We start from the raw sequence: 15,949 nt of genomic DNA, 5'->3' as shown, positions 1-15,949 counted from the left end.
AGAGGTGTGCGCCGTGCTGCTGCGCTTGGGTGAGTGCGGAACCCGGCGGGCGGGGTCCCAGGGCTGCCCTTCGGAGCTGAAAGCCGTTGTCCCTGCCGGCCGGATGACCGGGACAGCCTCTTTCCTCCTCTGGGCCTCAGTCTCCCTCCCAGGCAGAGAGAAGGGGCTGTCCCTGGGGTGCCTAGAATCCGCCGCCCAGCCCGTGTTCCCCTATCTAACCTCTCAAGTTCCCCGCTTGTTAATTCACACACCGCAGGCCCCCACCCCCACCCCAGTCGCCTGCTCAGCCCGGATTTCAGACATTCTGAATAATAAACAATAGAAAACTCCAGAAAGAATAATGTTTTAGTGGCTAAACTCCCACAGTGACCCTTGTACTCAACTGGGCACAAAATCCTTTGTCGGACCACGTGTCCCGATGTTTGTTTTGGAAAATAGGTCCTTTCGGTCACCAGTTGGAGGATTCAGCCCTGCTCTCTCCTCTTGATTTGGAGGCCTTCTGGGCCCCCTTATGGAGTTGCACACACATTTTGCTAGGGGGTTAAAATCTCACCAAGACAGCTCCTCCTGTGAAGACCTTCCTCCTGGGGGTACTTGTTTCCAGGGTCACACACAGCCCAGTAACTACCTCCACCTTCTCCAAGGTCTGGATTCCAGAAAGGGAGGAACCAACCAAACAGAGCGGCTCAGCCTCCCCTCACCACTACTGGGCTGCTGCCCTTCACCTGTGAATATGTATTGGGTACCCGGAGAGGGCACCAGGAAAAAAAACCCAAACCCAAGAGTGGGAAGGTCCAGGAAGGGAGGTGACAGCAGAGGTGAAACCCTGAATGGGTAGCTCTCTGGGGAGAGGCTGGCTCATGATCGGGTCCGGGGAGCGCCCCTGTGAGAAGGGACACCTTGCCTATCCTTGGGCTGATACAGGTGTGGGCTTGCCCCTGTTTTGTGTGGCCCCTGCATTTGCTGGGCCCTGGGAGAAAGGCTGTGTAGACCTGGAACACTCAGGAGTGTGTGTGGGGGTGGAAACAGATTTCATGGGTGCCACCACAGAGTTTCCAGAAGCAGATAGTATTCCATCTGAGAATGGAAGGAAGGTTTCTAGGTATGGCGAGAGGCAAGAGTGAGCCAGTTTAGTAGCATTTTGTATCTTCCAGTAGGGCAGTGAGGATGACCCCAGGAGTGCATTCTAGAAGGCTCTAGGATTGCGGGGAGGAAGTCCCAGATGGCTAAGGGGGCTCCAGAGAGAGGGAGACAGCTCAGACACCCAGACGTTCCCATTTCTGTCTTGTTTGCTTTGTTCTACTCTCACAGATGTTCAGGGTGAGTCCCCTGAGGCCTGCACTGTCTTCCCTCCCCCCCAGCCTGCCCCCAGTTCCTCAGGCAGCCACAGACAGGAAGAAACCCAGGTTGCAGCCCCACAGTCAGTCTCTGGGGGCCAGCCCCCAGTGGCCCCTGAGGTCTGTGTGTGGGAACAACCAGGCCAGCCCTGGGAATTTCCATGCCATCCCCCCACCCCTGGCAGGCTTCTCCTCACTTCTGCTCTGGTTCCAGATCTTAATTAATGAGATGGACAGCAGCTGGCCCCAGGGATGACAGGCGCCCTTATCAGCTGGGACGGTCCAGTCGGCAACATTTCCCTGTTTGCTTTGGCTGGAGAACTGGCTGGACTGGGGACACCCAATCCGAGGGCCGTGTAGAATTCCCGGCACCATCGCCGGGTACTTGCGCGTTGCTGCCAAGGGCATTGCAGCCAGCACACGGGCAGGCGGGCCTGTGGGAGGCATTTCCTCGGCCTGCTAGGGCTGGGCTGACTCGGGGCCACATCCAACACTCCTGCTTGGTGCCAGGAGCCCAGGTGGGAGCATGGGTGGTGCCGGTGACCTAGGACAACAGCCTAGCCTCTCCAAATCCATTCCCCTGAGCTGTCCCCTGAGCAATGCTGGGCCTGAGCCATGATGCCCTCTGAGGCAGTGTAGGCTGCCCACCCAAGAGGGGCTCCCCGCTCAGTCCCTCCCCAGGTTGGGCTCTGGCAGCCTGCCTGGTCCCTCCTGCTGCCTGGGCAGCCCTGCTGCCTGTCGGCTGTGAGTCACAGCAGGCACAGCCTACGCTTCATCGAAGCATTCCTGCCCCACCGGCTCAGCAGGCTTGTCCCCAGGGGGGCTGGCTTGTCAGAAGGGGCTGTGTCACAGCAGCCGGACTGGGGGCACCTCAGCACCTTCCTGGTCTCCTTTTCCCTAGGGCCCAAGGTTAGGGAGATCAGGTGAGGTCAGGTGGGTCCAGTGGGGGTGGGAGTCACACAGGTTAAGCGGGGATCAGGGCAGGAAATGGGTGGGGAATTAGAACGTGTTAAGTGCAGGGTGGGGTCCCCAAGCCAGCTGTGTCCATGGGGGCCAAAGTATGGGCTGGCCTCAGGCCTGTGTGTGATGCTGGGGTCAGGGCGAGTATGGGCTGCTGCTCACCCGTTCATGTAACCATACAGGGGATGAGCTGGAGATGATCCGGCCCAGTGTCTACCGCAACGTAGCACGCCAGTTGCACATATCTCTGCAGTCTGAGCCTGTGGTGACTGACGCATTCCTAGCTGTGGCGGGCCACATCTTCTCTGCAGGTAGGCCTCACCCATCCTTCCATGGGACCTCAGAAGGGCTGGGGTCTGTGGATCAGGCTCACAGGGTCCCCATGAGATGGCCCCACCAGTCTCAGAGATGCCGGGTGTCCACAGGTGCCTGCTCGCTGCTGGGGGTGTCTGTAGCTGCAAGATGGAGCCACCAACCTGGAACATTCAGACTCAAACAGCAACATTTGATGCCTCTTGTGGTTCTGAGGGTCAGTGGGAAGCTAGGCAGTTGGCGTGAGCATTGGCTGGGGCACAGTGACCTGCAGTCCTGTGGGGTGGCTCATCCTGGGGCTCCCAGCCCTGACTGTTGGCTGGATGCGCCTGCTGCTGGAGCTCCTGCATGTGCCCTGTGGGGGTTGGGCTTCTACAGCATGTGCTGGGTCCCAAGGGGGTGTGTCCAAGAGTGACCATCCCAGATGACCTGGGTGGGCACTGCCAGGCTTTAAGGAAGTCACAAGTTATGGCTGGGCATGGTGGCTCACCCCTATAATTCCAGCACTTTGGGAAGCCAAAGTGAGAGGATTGCCTGAGCCCATGGGTTCGAGACCAGCCTGGGCGACTTGGTGAGACCTCGTCTCTACAGTAAATTAAAAAAAAAATTAGCTAGGTGTGGTGGCGTGTGCCTAGTTTCAGCGACTTGAAAGGCTGAGGTGGAATGATCACCTAAGCCCGGCAGGTCGAGGCTGCTGTGGCCGTGAGTGTGCCACTGCACTCAACTTGGATGACAGAGTGAAACTGACTCAAAATAAAAAAAGAAGTCAGAGGTTACCGTGCCAAATTCTGTTCGTCAAAGGTGAGCCTCAACAGCTGACATCAAGGGAAGAGGACAGCATGAGAGTATGAAGCCTAGGCACAGTGGCTGTCTGGGGCATCTTTGGAGAACAGTGGCCATCTCACTTAGCTGTGCCTGACTCATCTGGGAACCTCCTGGGTGCCCCCATCTCTGGCCCAGGAGCAGGTGACAGCCCCCTGGCCTCCCAGATCCTGCTGCTTCCTGTCTGCACCCCGCCTCCAAACTCAGGACCCCTCTCCCCCTCTCAGGACCCTGCTAGGTGCCCTGTTGTCCACTTGTCCTCAGCTGGCCTGGCTTTGCCCAGTGTGACTTCTGTCTGCTTGTCCAATGTCATCAGGTCCGGCCCCACAGACCTCAGCTCTCTGCCTTCAGGTCTCATCCTGGCACCCCACGCCGAGTCTGCCCCTGGTCTGTGGCCAGCACTGGGCGCTGCTGTCGGGGTGAAGGGAGCCCTTGCCCTGAGGGGGCACCTCCTTCAGTGGCAGAACCCTCAGGCGTTCTCCAAGTACTGTCCAGGTGATGAGCAAGACTCTGGGCCAGGGGATCCATGGGTCAACGGAACACCCGGAAGCTTGCAGCCAGGAGGGGGCCACATCCCCCCTGGCTTTCTGGAAGACGTCTGACCACTACGGGCCCCCCCGCCGCAGGGAGGCCTTGAGCCTCCCTTTCTGTGAGCTGGTCTGAGTCAGTCACTAATCAGCTGCATGCCCTTCCCATGCCCTTGCCTCTCCGGCCTCAGTTTTCTCACCTGTAGGACAATCCAGACAACAGCAGAAGCAGGGCTTCAGGGCAGAGGATGCCAGGGGAAACCATAGTCCCTGCCTTGTGAAGATTCATCCCACACCTCAAGGGGAACGCTCAGAGCCTGGGGCCTCAGTTGGCCTAATGACCTCTGCCCGCCCCGAAGACCAGGAAAGAATGCCAAGAGTGGAAAGACCTCTGCATTGTGCTCAGAGGCAGGCCCCAGCCCCATAGGCCCCACCCCTTGTGGGGTGACCGTGTGTTGACCTCCAGCGTCCTCTCCCAAGGAGATTCATCAAACCCTGGTGGGCAGGTGAGCCACCTGTGGATGCAGCAGGACCTGATTCAGGAGTGCCCCCTCGGCTGGTGGCTGGGGCAGCAGGGGACAAAGGGTAGTTGGCTGACAGAATCCAGCCTCCCTCAGTGCTACTGCTTGGTCACTGCTGACCTCACTGGACATAAGTCACCAGGGCTAGGATGTAATGGGGAGAGGAACTGGGGGGACTGGTGGAGAGGGAGGGCTCCCTAAGGTGGGTCCTGGGAAGGGAGTCCAGATGAGGTCTGGTCCTGGATTCCGGGGTTATCACGTTGCTGCAGCACATACTATTGTGACTCTGGAATGGCCGACACTACACCTGAAGGAGAGCAGGTGACCACAGGTCATGGCAGGGGGAAAGGAGGCAGATCCAGTATGGGTAGCGGCAGGACTTCCTGTCCAGTGCTCCTCAGAGTTTGGACTCTGTCACTGCTTCCTGTTCCTTTGGGAGAAATAAATCAATCTGACTTGTTCATGTTGGCTTTGGAAACCCCCATGTGCCAGCCTGATGGGCTGGGGGAAGAGGTCTCGGTGTAGGCTTCGCTGGGAGGCAGCAGGCCCAGACCAGGATGAGGAGCATCGTGGGACAGATCTGGGTCAGGTGGGGGAGCTGGTGGGTGAGTGGGTGTGGCTCAGGAGCCAGGTGAGTGGGCCTGCGGGGGCGGGGGTAGAGGCTGTGGCACAGGGCGGGCAATGGGGCAGGGATGGGCGCACAGCAGCAGGAGCTGACTGGTCAGGCGCCAGGCCCCTCAAAGGGACCCTGGCCAGTGTCTGGAGGAGGAGGGGCAGCGGCAGGGCCCAGGAAGGAAGTCGGGAGCAGCAGGCGTCCTGGGCTGACGACCACCCTCAGCCCTCCCTTGGCTGACGCTGGAGCGTGGGTGGCCGTCCAGATGTCTGTCTCCAGGCTGTTGGCCTCTGGGTTTATGAGCCTCAGCCTGGCTTTAAAAGGAACAGGCATTTTTGAGAATGCAGCAGCCTGCCGGTGGGTGTGACGGAGCCAGGAGGTGGGGCCAAGCCCTGGGTGGTGGCAAGTGTGGCAGGGAGAGAGGATGGAACCAGGACACCCCCTGCCTGCCCAGCCTTGCCCGAGCTGCACCTGGCCTGTGGTGGAGGAGGTGCCCAGAAAGTCTCTGGTTCTGGGAGGTCACCTGGCGGGGCGGGGGAGGAAGGTGATGGTAGGAAGAAGCTGGCACACAGTTGATAAGGGCACATGCAGCATGAACAGCACGGGACATTTGTAGAGTTTAGTTTAACCAGTTTTCACTGGAAAACTGGAGTGGATCCCAGACTATCCCGTGGTCAGCATCCCCCATCCTACCTGGCGCCGGCTGGCTTGTCCCATGCAAGCCTCTGCATCTCTTGTGGCAACCTCCACACCCTCACCGGGCCCTTTTGCCACTCTAGGCCCAAGGCAGCAGTGCCCTCATGGGCTGTGTGACCTCCAACTGATTTCTTAACATCTCTGAACTTCAAAGTCACCTGAATTAGGAGCAAGAGCAAGGCCCCTGGGAGAATGGGGTCACAGGACTGCCCTCTTCAGCCCTCGCTGGCTCCCAGACTGTCCCCCACAGACCAGCTTGTGGCTGCCCCTCCCGCACCTCACCTGTCTTTGGGCTGAAAGGCTCCTCCCACACCAGCCAGTCATGCACAGTGACCCTCTGGATCTTCTCCCCCTCTTCCTCTTGGCAAGCACCCCTGGGCATGCGGGCTCTGTACTGTAGGGAAGTGGCACAGCCTGTGCCTCCTCGGAACCGGGGCTATGGCTGGTGATGTGGGTAGCTTGGGGGCGGCAGGGCAGGGCTTCAAGGTGGCCTCCAAGTCTCCAGCCCCAGGTGGCTGAACAACTGAGCCCTCAGCCAAGGCAGAGGCAACTGTTGTTGTCTTCACTTTGGGCTTCAAAGTATCTGCCAGTGGAAAAACTTGTTTTTTCTTTCTTGATTAAGTGTTGGCAATAGTTTTCATTTTTTTTCTTATAAGAGCAAAATATTTTACCACAGAAAAATAATAAAATACTGAAGAAATAAGTAAATAACTCTGAGACAATCCAATTGAAAGATGGGCACAGGATTGGAATAGACATTTCTCCAAGGAGGGTGTCTAAATGACCAAGTAACACAGGAAAAGACGTTCAACATCATCGGTCACTATAGAAATGCAAATCAGCCAGGCTAGGTGGCTCAGCCTGTAATCCCAGCACTTTGGGAGGCTGAGGCGAGTGGATTCCCTGAGCCTGCAGGTTCCAGACCAGCCTGGGCAACTTGGCAAGACCTTGTCTCTACAATAAATCAAAAAATTAGCTGGGCGTGGTAGTATGCGCCTGTAGTTCTAGCTACTTGGAAGGTTGAAACAGAAGGATTGCCAGAGCCCAGCAGGTTGACACTGGGATGGCCATGAGCATTCCACTGCACTCCAGCCTGGGTGATGGAGTGAAACTCTGACTCAGAAAAAAAAAGCAAATCAAACTCACTTCCCTGCAGTAATCCCAGCTACTCAGGAGGTTGAGGCAGGAGGACTGCTTGAGCTCAGGAGTTTGAGGTTACAGCAGAGTAAGACCCTGTCTCCAAAATAAACAAACAGCCTACTTCATGCCTATTAGGATGGCTAGAATCAGAAAGTCAGATAACCACAAGTGTTACTGAAGAAGTGGTTAGATCAGAACCCTTATACACTGTTGGTGGGAATGTAAAATGGTGCACCTGCTTTGAAAAACAGTCTGGTCTGGGCTCGGTGGCTCAGCCTGTAATCCCAGTACTTTGGGAGGCCGAGGTGAGTGAATTGCCTGAGCCCATGGGTTTGAGACCAGCCTGGGCAACCTGGCAAGATCTGAGGTCTCTACGGTAAATCAAAAACTATCCAGGCGTGGTAGCACACACTGTAGTTCTGGCTACTTGGAAGGCTGAGGTGGAAGGATTGCTGCGGAGCCCAGCAAGTCGATGCTGGGGTGGCAGTGAGTGTGCCACTGCACTCTGGCCTGGGTGATGGAGTGAGACTCCAACTCAGAAAAAAAGTCTGGGCCTTCCTCAGATGGTTCAACATGGGGTTTAACCATATGACCCAGCAAATCTACTCCTAGCTATGTGCCCAAGAGAAGTGAAAACATACATCCACACGAAAACTCGCATGCTAGTGTTCACAGCAGCATTATTCATAATAGCCAAAAGGTTATTGGCTAAAGGCCATTGACAAATGGATAAACAAAATGTAGACTATCCATACTATGGAATATTATTCAGCTATGAAAAGGAATGAAGTACTGATATATGCTACAGTGTAGATGAAGCTTGAAAACTTGCTCAGTGAAATATGCCAGGTATAAATGGAACATACTTTGTGATTTCATTTATATGAAATAATTCAGAATGGGTAAATCTATAGAGACAGAAAGCAGATTAGTGGTTGCCAGGGGCTTTAGGGAAACAGAGAGTGACTTTTAATGCAGTTTCTTCTGGGTGCAATGAAAATGTTTCTGGGATTAGGCTGGGCACTGAGACTCATGCTTGTATTCTCAGCACTTTGGGAGGCCGAGGCAATGAGCCCAGGAGTTCAAGACCAGTCTGGGCAACATAGTGAGACCTTGTCTCTATAAATAAAAAAATTAGCCGAGCGTGGTGGCTTATGTCTGTAGTACCAGCTACTTGGGGGGGCTGAGGTGGAAGCATCACCTGAGCTCAAGAGGTTAAGGCTGTGGTGAGCTGTGATTGTGCCACTGGGAAACAGAAAAGAGAAAGTTCTGGAATTAGATAGAGGTGATGGTTGCACAACTTTGTGAATATGCTGAAAACATCCCATTTTAAAAAGATTTATGGGCCAGGCTTGGTGGCTCAGCCTGTAATCCTAGCACTTGGGAGGCCGAGGCAAGTGGATTGCCTGAGCCCGTGGGTTCAAGACCAGCTCAGGCAACTTGACGAGACATTGTCTCTATGATAAATAAAAAACTAGCCGGACATGGTAGCGCACGCTTGTAGTTCCGGCTACTTGGAAGGCTGAGGCGGAAGGATCAACGGAGCCCAGCAGGTCGACACTGGGGTGGCCGTTGAGTGTGCCACTGCACTCCAGCCTGGGTGACAGGATGAGACTCCAACTCAAAAAAAAAAAGATTATGGTGATGGAGTCATCTGTCAGTAAAAAAAGAAAGATAACACAGACGAGCTCAAAGAAGACGAGATACTTGTTCTACCCCCTGGAGACCATCCTGGTGGCACCTGCAGAACCCTGTTTTCCTTTCTTTCTCCAGAGATGAAATGTGGCCATCACTGAGAACACACTGTCCTCTGCTGGGATGGGACAAGATACCTCAGAAGGAGGCGTTGTTCTGAAAGTTCTGCAGAGGGCAGATTCTCTGGCGCTAGTCCTGACATCAGGCTCCTCAGCCCCATCCACATTAACCCTCCACTCCCCACATGGCCCTAGGAAGAAGGAGCCTGGAACAGAACCCTTTGGGTGGGGAAGTGCATCAGACACAGCCCCAGGGCGGTGCCAGGTGTGTGTTTCTGAGCAATGACAAGAACACCAGGGTGTTGGAAATGGGCCAGAGGCCAGCTCAGCTGGGATTTCAGGCATGAATTTATTTTGAAAGAGATGGAAAGTAACAGCAACGGGAGAGTTTAAGCAGGGGGAATGACATGGTCTGAAGAAAAATCTTTTTTAATGCCCAGCCAGGAGTGCAGTGGTGCCATCATACCTCACTGTTACCTTGAACTCCTGGGTTCAAGCAATCCTCCCACCTCAGCCTCCCAAGTAGCTGGGACTCTAGGCATATGCCACCACATCTGTCTTTTTTTAAAAATTTTCTTTGTAGAGACTGGGTCTTGCTATGTTGCCCATTCTAGTGTTGAACTCCTGGCCTCAAGTGATCCTTTCACCTTGCCCTTCCAAAGCCACTGTGGCTGACCTGATTGCAGTTTTCTTCCCATTTCTTTTTATTTTAAAATTTTTATTTTTATTTAATAATAATAAAAATTTAGGCTGGAGTGCAGTGGCACACTCACATCACTGCAGCCTCGACCTGCTGGGCTCAGGTGATCCTTCCGCCTCAGCCTTCCACATAACTGGAACTACAGACGAGCTGTGTGCCACCACACCCAGCTAATTTTTTGATTTATTGTAGAGACGAGGGCTTGCCAAATTGCCCAGGCTGGTCTCAAACCCCTGGGCTCAAGCAATCATTTTTCCTCCACCTCTGAAAGTGCTGGGATTATAAGAGTGAGCCACCACGCCCGGTGCCATTTCTTTTTATTGAGGTGAAATTCATGTAACATGCAGTGAACCATTTAAAAGTGTACAGTTCATTGCTGCATTCACAGTGCTGTGCAACCACCAGCTCTCTCTAGTTTGAAGAGTTCATTACCCCATAACACCCTGTCCCCTTAGCCATCACTCCTAATTCCCCACCTCTCCTCCCTGGCAACCACTAACCTGCTTTCTGTCTCTGTTCTGGGCATTTCATGGAAGTGCACTCATACAACATATTTGGCCTTCTGTGTCTGGCTTTTTTCCCGCACCATGTTTTTGAGGTTCATCTATGTTATAGCCTTTGTTGGAAATTCTTTCCTTTCTATGATTGAATAATACTCCATTGTGTGGCTGGACCACATTTTGTTTTTCCATTCATCTGCTGATGGGCATTTGGGTTGTTTCCACCTTTTGGCCATTGCGAATGGCTGGCTGTGAACATTGTGAACAGGTATTTGTTTGAGCTGTCTTATGTTTTCATAAAAGATCCTTGTGGCTGCTAGGAGAAGAGATTGAGGAGGAGTGCTTAATCTTTGCCTATACTGCTTCCTCAGACTAACTTCCTGCAAGGACCGTTACTGGGCATGCATGTTTAGTGGCCTCTCAGATATTGCCAGATGCCTTCCAGTTGAGCTTCCCATCAAAGTTTACAAGACTGTGAAGTTACCTGAGTTCTTAACACAGCCATTTAAAAGTTTTTAATGGCCGGTGGCTCAAACCTGTAATCCCAGCACTTTGGGAGGCAGAGTGGAGTTTGAGAGGGATTCAAGACCAGCCTGAGCAAGATGGCGAGACCTCATCTCTACAATAAACCAAAAAATTAGCCAGGCGTGGTGGCACATGCCTGTGAAAGGCTGAGATGGAAGGATCACCAGAGCCCAACAGGTCAAGGCAGTGGTCAAGGCTGAGACTCCGACTCAGGAAAAAAAAAGTTTTTAATGGCCAGGCGTGGTAGTGTGCACCTGTAATCCTGGTACTTTGGGAGGCCAAGGTGGGGAGGATTGCTTGAACCCAGGAGTTTGAGACCAGTCTGGGCAACATAGCGAGAACTTGTCTCTACAAAAACTTTAAAAAATTAGGCACAGTGCTACCTGTAGTCCCAGCTACTTGGAAGGCTAAGGAGGGAGGCTCATCTGAGCCCAGGCGGTCAAGGCTGTGGGGAACTGTGGTTATACCACTGCACTCCACCAGGACAACAGAGTGAGACCCCAAATAAAAAATAAAAACAAAAAAATTTTTAATATGACAGATTGAAATCTGCCTCTTGTTTTAATTTGCCTTTCTTTATTAGTGAAGGTCAACATTTTGTCATATGTCTGTTATTTGTATTTCTTTTGTGAATAAGCTGTTTATTCTGTGCTCAGATTTCTTTTGAAAGCCTTCTCTCTTTTCTCATTGATTTGTAAAACCTCTTTTTATGTTAAAGGAGACATTCTATCCTTAATTTGCCAATGTTCTTTCTGCAGCTCATCTGTCTTTTCCTACTAGGTAGAAAGGTAGGTTAGTGGTTCTGGGGAAGGTGGTTCCTCCCGCAGGCCTGTTTCTTTCTATGTAATACATGAATGATGGGCCCATTGAGGGGAACAGACAAGCCAGGGATGCTCACTGTTTACTCTATCCAGCTCCAAGTCAGCCCACCCCCTCTACCCCTTGGTTTCCTCCCTGCTGTCCCTCTGGCCTCCTCCACAGATGTGGGCTGGGCAGGTTTCATCCTGAGTCATGCAGGTGTGCAGTGGAGGCGAAGAACCCTCCTAAGAACTACCCACGATGGGGAGAGTGGCAAGACTGAGCCATTAGAGATGATGGCCAGGCTAGCTGCAGATAGTCAGCTGGTTGGGTGTCCTGTGGAGAGGGGCCTGGACCCTTTGGTACTGTCTCTGGTCATCAGCTGGATGGCAAGCAGGAAAGCAGTTCTGAGAAACTCAGCCCCTTCATTTCTCCCGTGGGCAGGACTCCCCTGGTCTTGACCGTCTTTTTCCCTGCAGGTATCACATGGGGCAAGGTGGTATCTCTGTACGCGGTGGCTGCAGGACTGGCTGTAGACTGCGTGAGGCAGGCCCAGCCCGCCATGGTCCACGCCCTCGTCGACTGCCTGGGAGAATTTGTGCGCAAGACCCTGGCGACTTGGCTGAGGAGGCGTGGTGGATGGGTGAGCACCTGAGTGCAGGGAGGGAGAGTGGAGGGGACAGAGGGCAGAGGTTGTGGGGCCAGGGGCTCTGAGGCCCACAGGCAGGCTGGCTCGCTCTTCTGCCCAGATCCAGCACTTTGTCCCCTGACCCCCGACTCCTTCCCCCGACCCCTGTCATAAATACCTGCTGCCCCCAAGCCCCTGCTCACCCCAGAGGGGGAAAAGCAAGGTCTGAAGGGGCAGGTGTCAGCATGTCAGAATCAATTCCTTTCGCTGTCTTCATGCCTCTGATTGCCCACCCCGCCCTAGCCAAGCCACAAATGCTGCTGGGCTCCAAGCATGGAGGACCGGCCAGTGGGCAGGGACACTTTGATCCAGGCTGCAGGGAAAAGACTTCATTTCTTAGCAGAAGAAATAAAATAAGGAGGGGACATACATCCATTATTTCAGAAGGGACTTCAGGTGTTCAGGTGCTCCTTGGACTTCTGGAAAGCTCAGTTCCTGCTCTTGTTCCAAGGGAGAGTCTGAAGCTGAGTCTGTCCCTTCCTGGCAGGCCAGGCTCCAAGGGTCTCATAAGAGGATGCTGGGGTATTTGTAGCCCCTCTGGGACAGCAGGCAGGTGGCTGAGGGGAACCAACACCCAGCTCTGGGTGTCTGTGGGTCCTGGTGTAGGGCACACAGACCTCTTTCCTGCTCGGCAGGGCCTTTTGCCTAGCCTGGCCTGAATACCTCCTGTCTCCAATTTGGGTGTCTCCTTGTCCTTCATGCTGTCCGAATCCTCATGGCTGGGTCTGATCCCATGCTGGAGCCTTCAGCCCAGACAAGACTCAATCCTCCTTCCCTCCACAGCCTTGTGTTTCCCTCGCGCGATTTGGCTGATATTCTGGTGCAAAGTGCTGGGGTCCTAGTGTTCTAGGCTATGTTCTCTAACCATCCCTTCTTCCCTCTCAGACCGACGTCCTCAAGTGTGTGGTCAGCACGGACCCTGGCCTCCGCTCCCACTGGCTGGTGGCTGCACTCTGCAGCTTTGGCCGCTTCCTGAAGGCTGCCTTCTTTGTGCTGTTGCCAGAGAGATGAACTGCCCACCTGGGCATTGGCCCTCTGGGCCCGACACAGGAGGCCCTCAGCACCTGAAAGCATCTCCCTCCTCCCCACCCAAGCCGGGAGCATGCCAACCCTAGGAGCCCTGAACCCCAATCCTCTGCAGACCCAGGCCCTCTGGAAGGGGTGAGCAGGGAGGGGCTTCCCTGAGCCTGGAGCAGGACTTCAGGGCCAGCCTGTGACCCTTCCCCCTTGTCCCCTCCTCTTGGAACCCCTGTGTCTTCCCTTTTCTTTCTGGGGCCTGGAAGTCAGGGTCAACTCCTAGGCCCCAAAGGAAGGGAACAGTATGCTCTCATTTGATGCCCCCGGTCCCATTGAAGGAAGAGGGACTATCAGGACATGTGTCCTCATGGTCCTGCACATTCCATCTGAAGGTGACTGACTGTCCTGGCCAAAGCTGAGGGAGCCATGGGGACTTGCTACCTCCAAAACAGCATAAGGCTCATGTACTGATTGCTTAATCCATTTCTGGAGGGAAAGTTTGTCCCCCACTTGTGACAGGGTCCTTGTATGTAGGGACCAGGCCAGCACACCTGACCAATAAATGAGAAATCCTATGGATGAGAAGGAAGTCTGCAGAAGTTGGATCCCAGTAATGTTTCACATCAATGGAGGGTGAGGTGACCCCATCGATATGACTACATGGGGATGTGCCCGACAAGATCCCCTAAAAACTCAGACCAAGAAATCCATCCCTGCAGGGTGCACTTGAGGCCCTGAGCCACCCACAGCCTTCCTTGATGCCCACAGTTCCCTGGTCAGAGCACACGAGACATCCTTCCTGGAGCCCCTGGTAGCCCTGTCCCAGCCTGGTGCAGCATGGCACTCAAAAGACACGCACAGGCTGGGTGCGGTGATACTTTCTCTGGAGTCAGGGCTGGCCTAACAGCCTACCCTCCAAAAGCCACACACTTGGGGAGTTCTCAGTTGGGAGGGCCCCTACAGAAAGCCAGTCCCAGAATCAAGCAGTGTTCAAGTCCCATGGGGGTAGAGGGTGGCAATAAACATCTCCAAACTATCGCTTTCATTTTAGACAAAGTGTCACTCTTACTGTGTGAAATAGCCTCTACCTATGAAGTGGTAAAAGGCGTGGAGAATTTGCTTGACAGTAATTGGAGGGGTGGTGATGGGAGGGTTTCTATAATTGGTTCTCTAGTCTGATTACAGACACTAATGCCTATTTTCAATAGCAAAAAGAGCACTGATAATCCGTGGTGTGGTGTGGCAATAGAGATACTCAAAGTATAGCCATTGATGCTCCTAATTAAATACTTAAGTAGAGAGCAAGGTTCTGGCTAGGTATAGTGGTTCACACCTGTAATCCCAGCACTTTGGGAGGCCAAGGCAAGCGGATTGAGTCCATGGGTTTGAGACTAGCCTGGGTAACTTGGCAAGACCTCATCTCTACAATAAATAAAAAAGTCAGCTGGGCGTGGTGGCATGTGCCTGTAGCTGCAGCTACTTGAAAGGCTGAGGTAGAAGGATCACCTGAGCCCAGCAGTTAGAGGCTGCAGTGGCCGTGAGCATGCCACTGAACTCCAGCCTGGGTGACAGAGTGAGACTCCGACTCAAAAACAAAACAAAAAAAAGCAAGGTTCTGGGTGACTTTAGAACATTTTAGTCAAACTAGAGTGTAATGGGCCAGCTGCAGCGGCTCATGCTTGTAATTTCAGCACTTTGGGAGGCTGAACCAGGAAGATTGCTTGAGACCAGTCCTAGGCAACATAGTGAGACCTAGTCTCTACAAAAAAATTTTAAAAATTAACTGGGTGTGGTGGTGTGTGCCTGTAGTTCCAACTACTCGAGACTGGTGGAAGGATAGCCTAAGCCAAGGAGGTCAAGGCTGTGGTGAGCTGTGGTAGTGCCACTGCACTACAGCCTAGGCAACAGAGTGAGACACCCAACTCAAAAAAAAAAAAAATAATGGGATCACCTGGTTGCTCCTAATTGTACTGGACAAAATGGGAAAAGAAAAGAGTAAACTCAGGGATTCAAATCCCCAGTTGCGGCACCACATAAGTAATCTGAAAATTGTTGGGTCTGCCCCAGGAGAAACTCATCTCCTTTAGCTGCAGGGCTGGGACTACTGGAAATCAAATCCAGAATCTCATCCTTCAGGTGCCTGGGTGACAACACAAGTTGAACTCCCAGCCTCATGGGGTGTCTACTGTGAAAGTGAGCCTTTAATTGGGACAAAATGGGACCCTGAAAGTTGGAAGGAGGATGTGTGGGAAGACCCTGACGTAGTGGAGACATTGAGCCCCTAAATTTTGCTGAGTCTTTATCAGTGGAAGTGGCCACCCCACCTCTAGTGATATGGACTGGCCTTTCCACCACCGTATTAGGGGATTAACCCCGCATTGTCTGAGGAAAAGGCTAATGGCCTCCCCTAAGGCAGTAGCCAAGCAAGACCAAGCTGATTCTCTTCAGGACTCACCCCACCATATAACTAGACTCAAATTCAGGCAGGCCCCTAGAGGTGAAGAGTTAGGCTATACTCAGGGAGAACATGAGTGTTCCAATGAACACAGATATCCCAGAAATATGTTGGAATGCATATCGACATCGTGGGAGAATGGTAGGAGGAACATAAAGTTGGGTCAGGCTGAATTTATTGATATGGGCTCACTAAAAAGAGATTTTGTATTTAATGTTACAGCTGCCAGAAAGGAGTTAGAAAGGGCTGTTTGGTTGGTTGAAACGTGGGCTAAAATGTGGCCCACGTAGGAGAACTGGAAATGCCTGATCTCCCTTGGTGTAATGTAGAAGGGATTCAGAGGCTTAGGGAGATTGGAATGCTAGAGTGGATTTGTCCTCCCAGCAGCCCCACTCCTCTTGCTCCTTCCCCTTCCCCAGCAGCCTTGTTCCACCTTCCCCCCCACCAGCTCTCTACCCACCTCCCTGTAGGCCTCTTCTTTCCCCAGCAGCTTTCCTACAGCTTTCCTCCCCATCGCCCTCCTTCTCACTGTTCCCTCACAGCCCTCTTCCCCCTCCTCCCCTTCTTCCCCAGGCCAATCTCAT

At 53.2% G+C, this 15,949-nt stretch overlaps 2 protein-coding genes across 2 annotated transcripts in view; one reads left to right on the top strand and one right to left on the bottom strand.

Moving 5' to 3' along the window:
* Window positions 1-15,949, bottom strand: part of THAP4 (THAP domain containing 4) — an 86,023-nt gene that overhangs the window by 2,026 nt on the left and 68,048 nt on the right. The gene's annotated exons all lie outside the window — the stretch shown is intronic.
* Window positions 7-13,960, top strand: BOK (BOK, BCL2 family apoptosis regulator). The gene is made up of 4 exons (XM_021708481.1): window positions 7-29; window positions 2,480-2,608; window positions 11,685-11,848; window positions 12,779-13,960. Exons 2-4 carry the CDS (start codon window positions 2,494-2,496, stop codon window positions 12,902-12,904), a joined length of 405 nt encoding a protein of 134 aa, XP_021564156.1. The 5' UTR covers window positions 7-29; window positions 2,480-2,493; the 3' UTR covers window positions 12,905-13,960.

The sequence above is a fragment of the Carlito syrichta genome, unplaced genomic scaffold, assembly GCF_000164805.1.
Source record: "Carlito syrichta isolate Samal-C Ts95f unplaced genomic scaffold, Tarsius_syrichta-2.0.1 Scaffold138451, whole genome shotgun sequence".
Classification (NCBI taxonomy): Eukaryota; Metazoa; Chordata; class Mammalia; order Primates; family Tarsiidae; genus Carlito; species Carlito syrichta.
The sequence above is the reverse complement of the archived record's forward strand: the minus strand, read 5'-3'. Positions and strand labels throughout refer to the sequence as shown.

Bases quoted from the DNA above. Each gene is read 5' to 3' on its own strand.
- BOK (XM_021708481.1), top strand. From the start codon at position 2,494: ATGATCCGGCCCAGTGTCTACCGCAACGTAGCACGCCAGTTGCACATA. The intron at 2,609-11,684 runs GTAGGCCTCACC...TTTTCCCTGCAG, and splicing joins GGGCCACATCTTCTCTGCAG to GTATCACATGGGGCAAGGTG. The intron at 11,849-12,778 runs GTGAGCACCTGA...CTTCCCTCTCAG, and splicing joins TGAGGAGGCGTGGTGGATGG to ACCGACGTCCTCAAGTGTGT.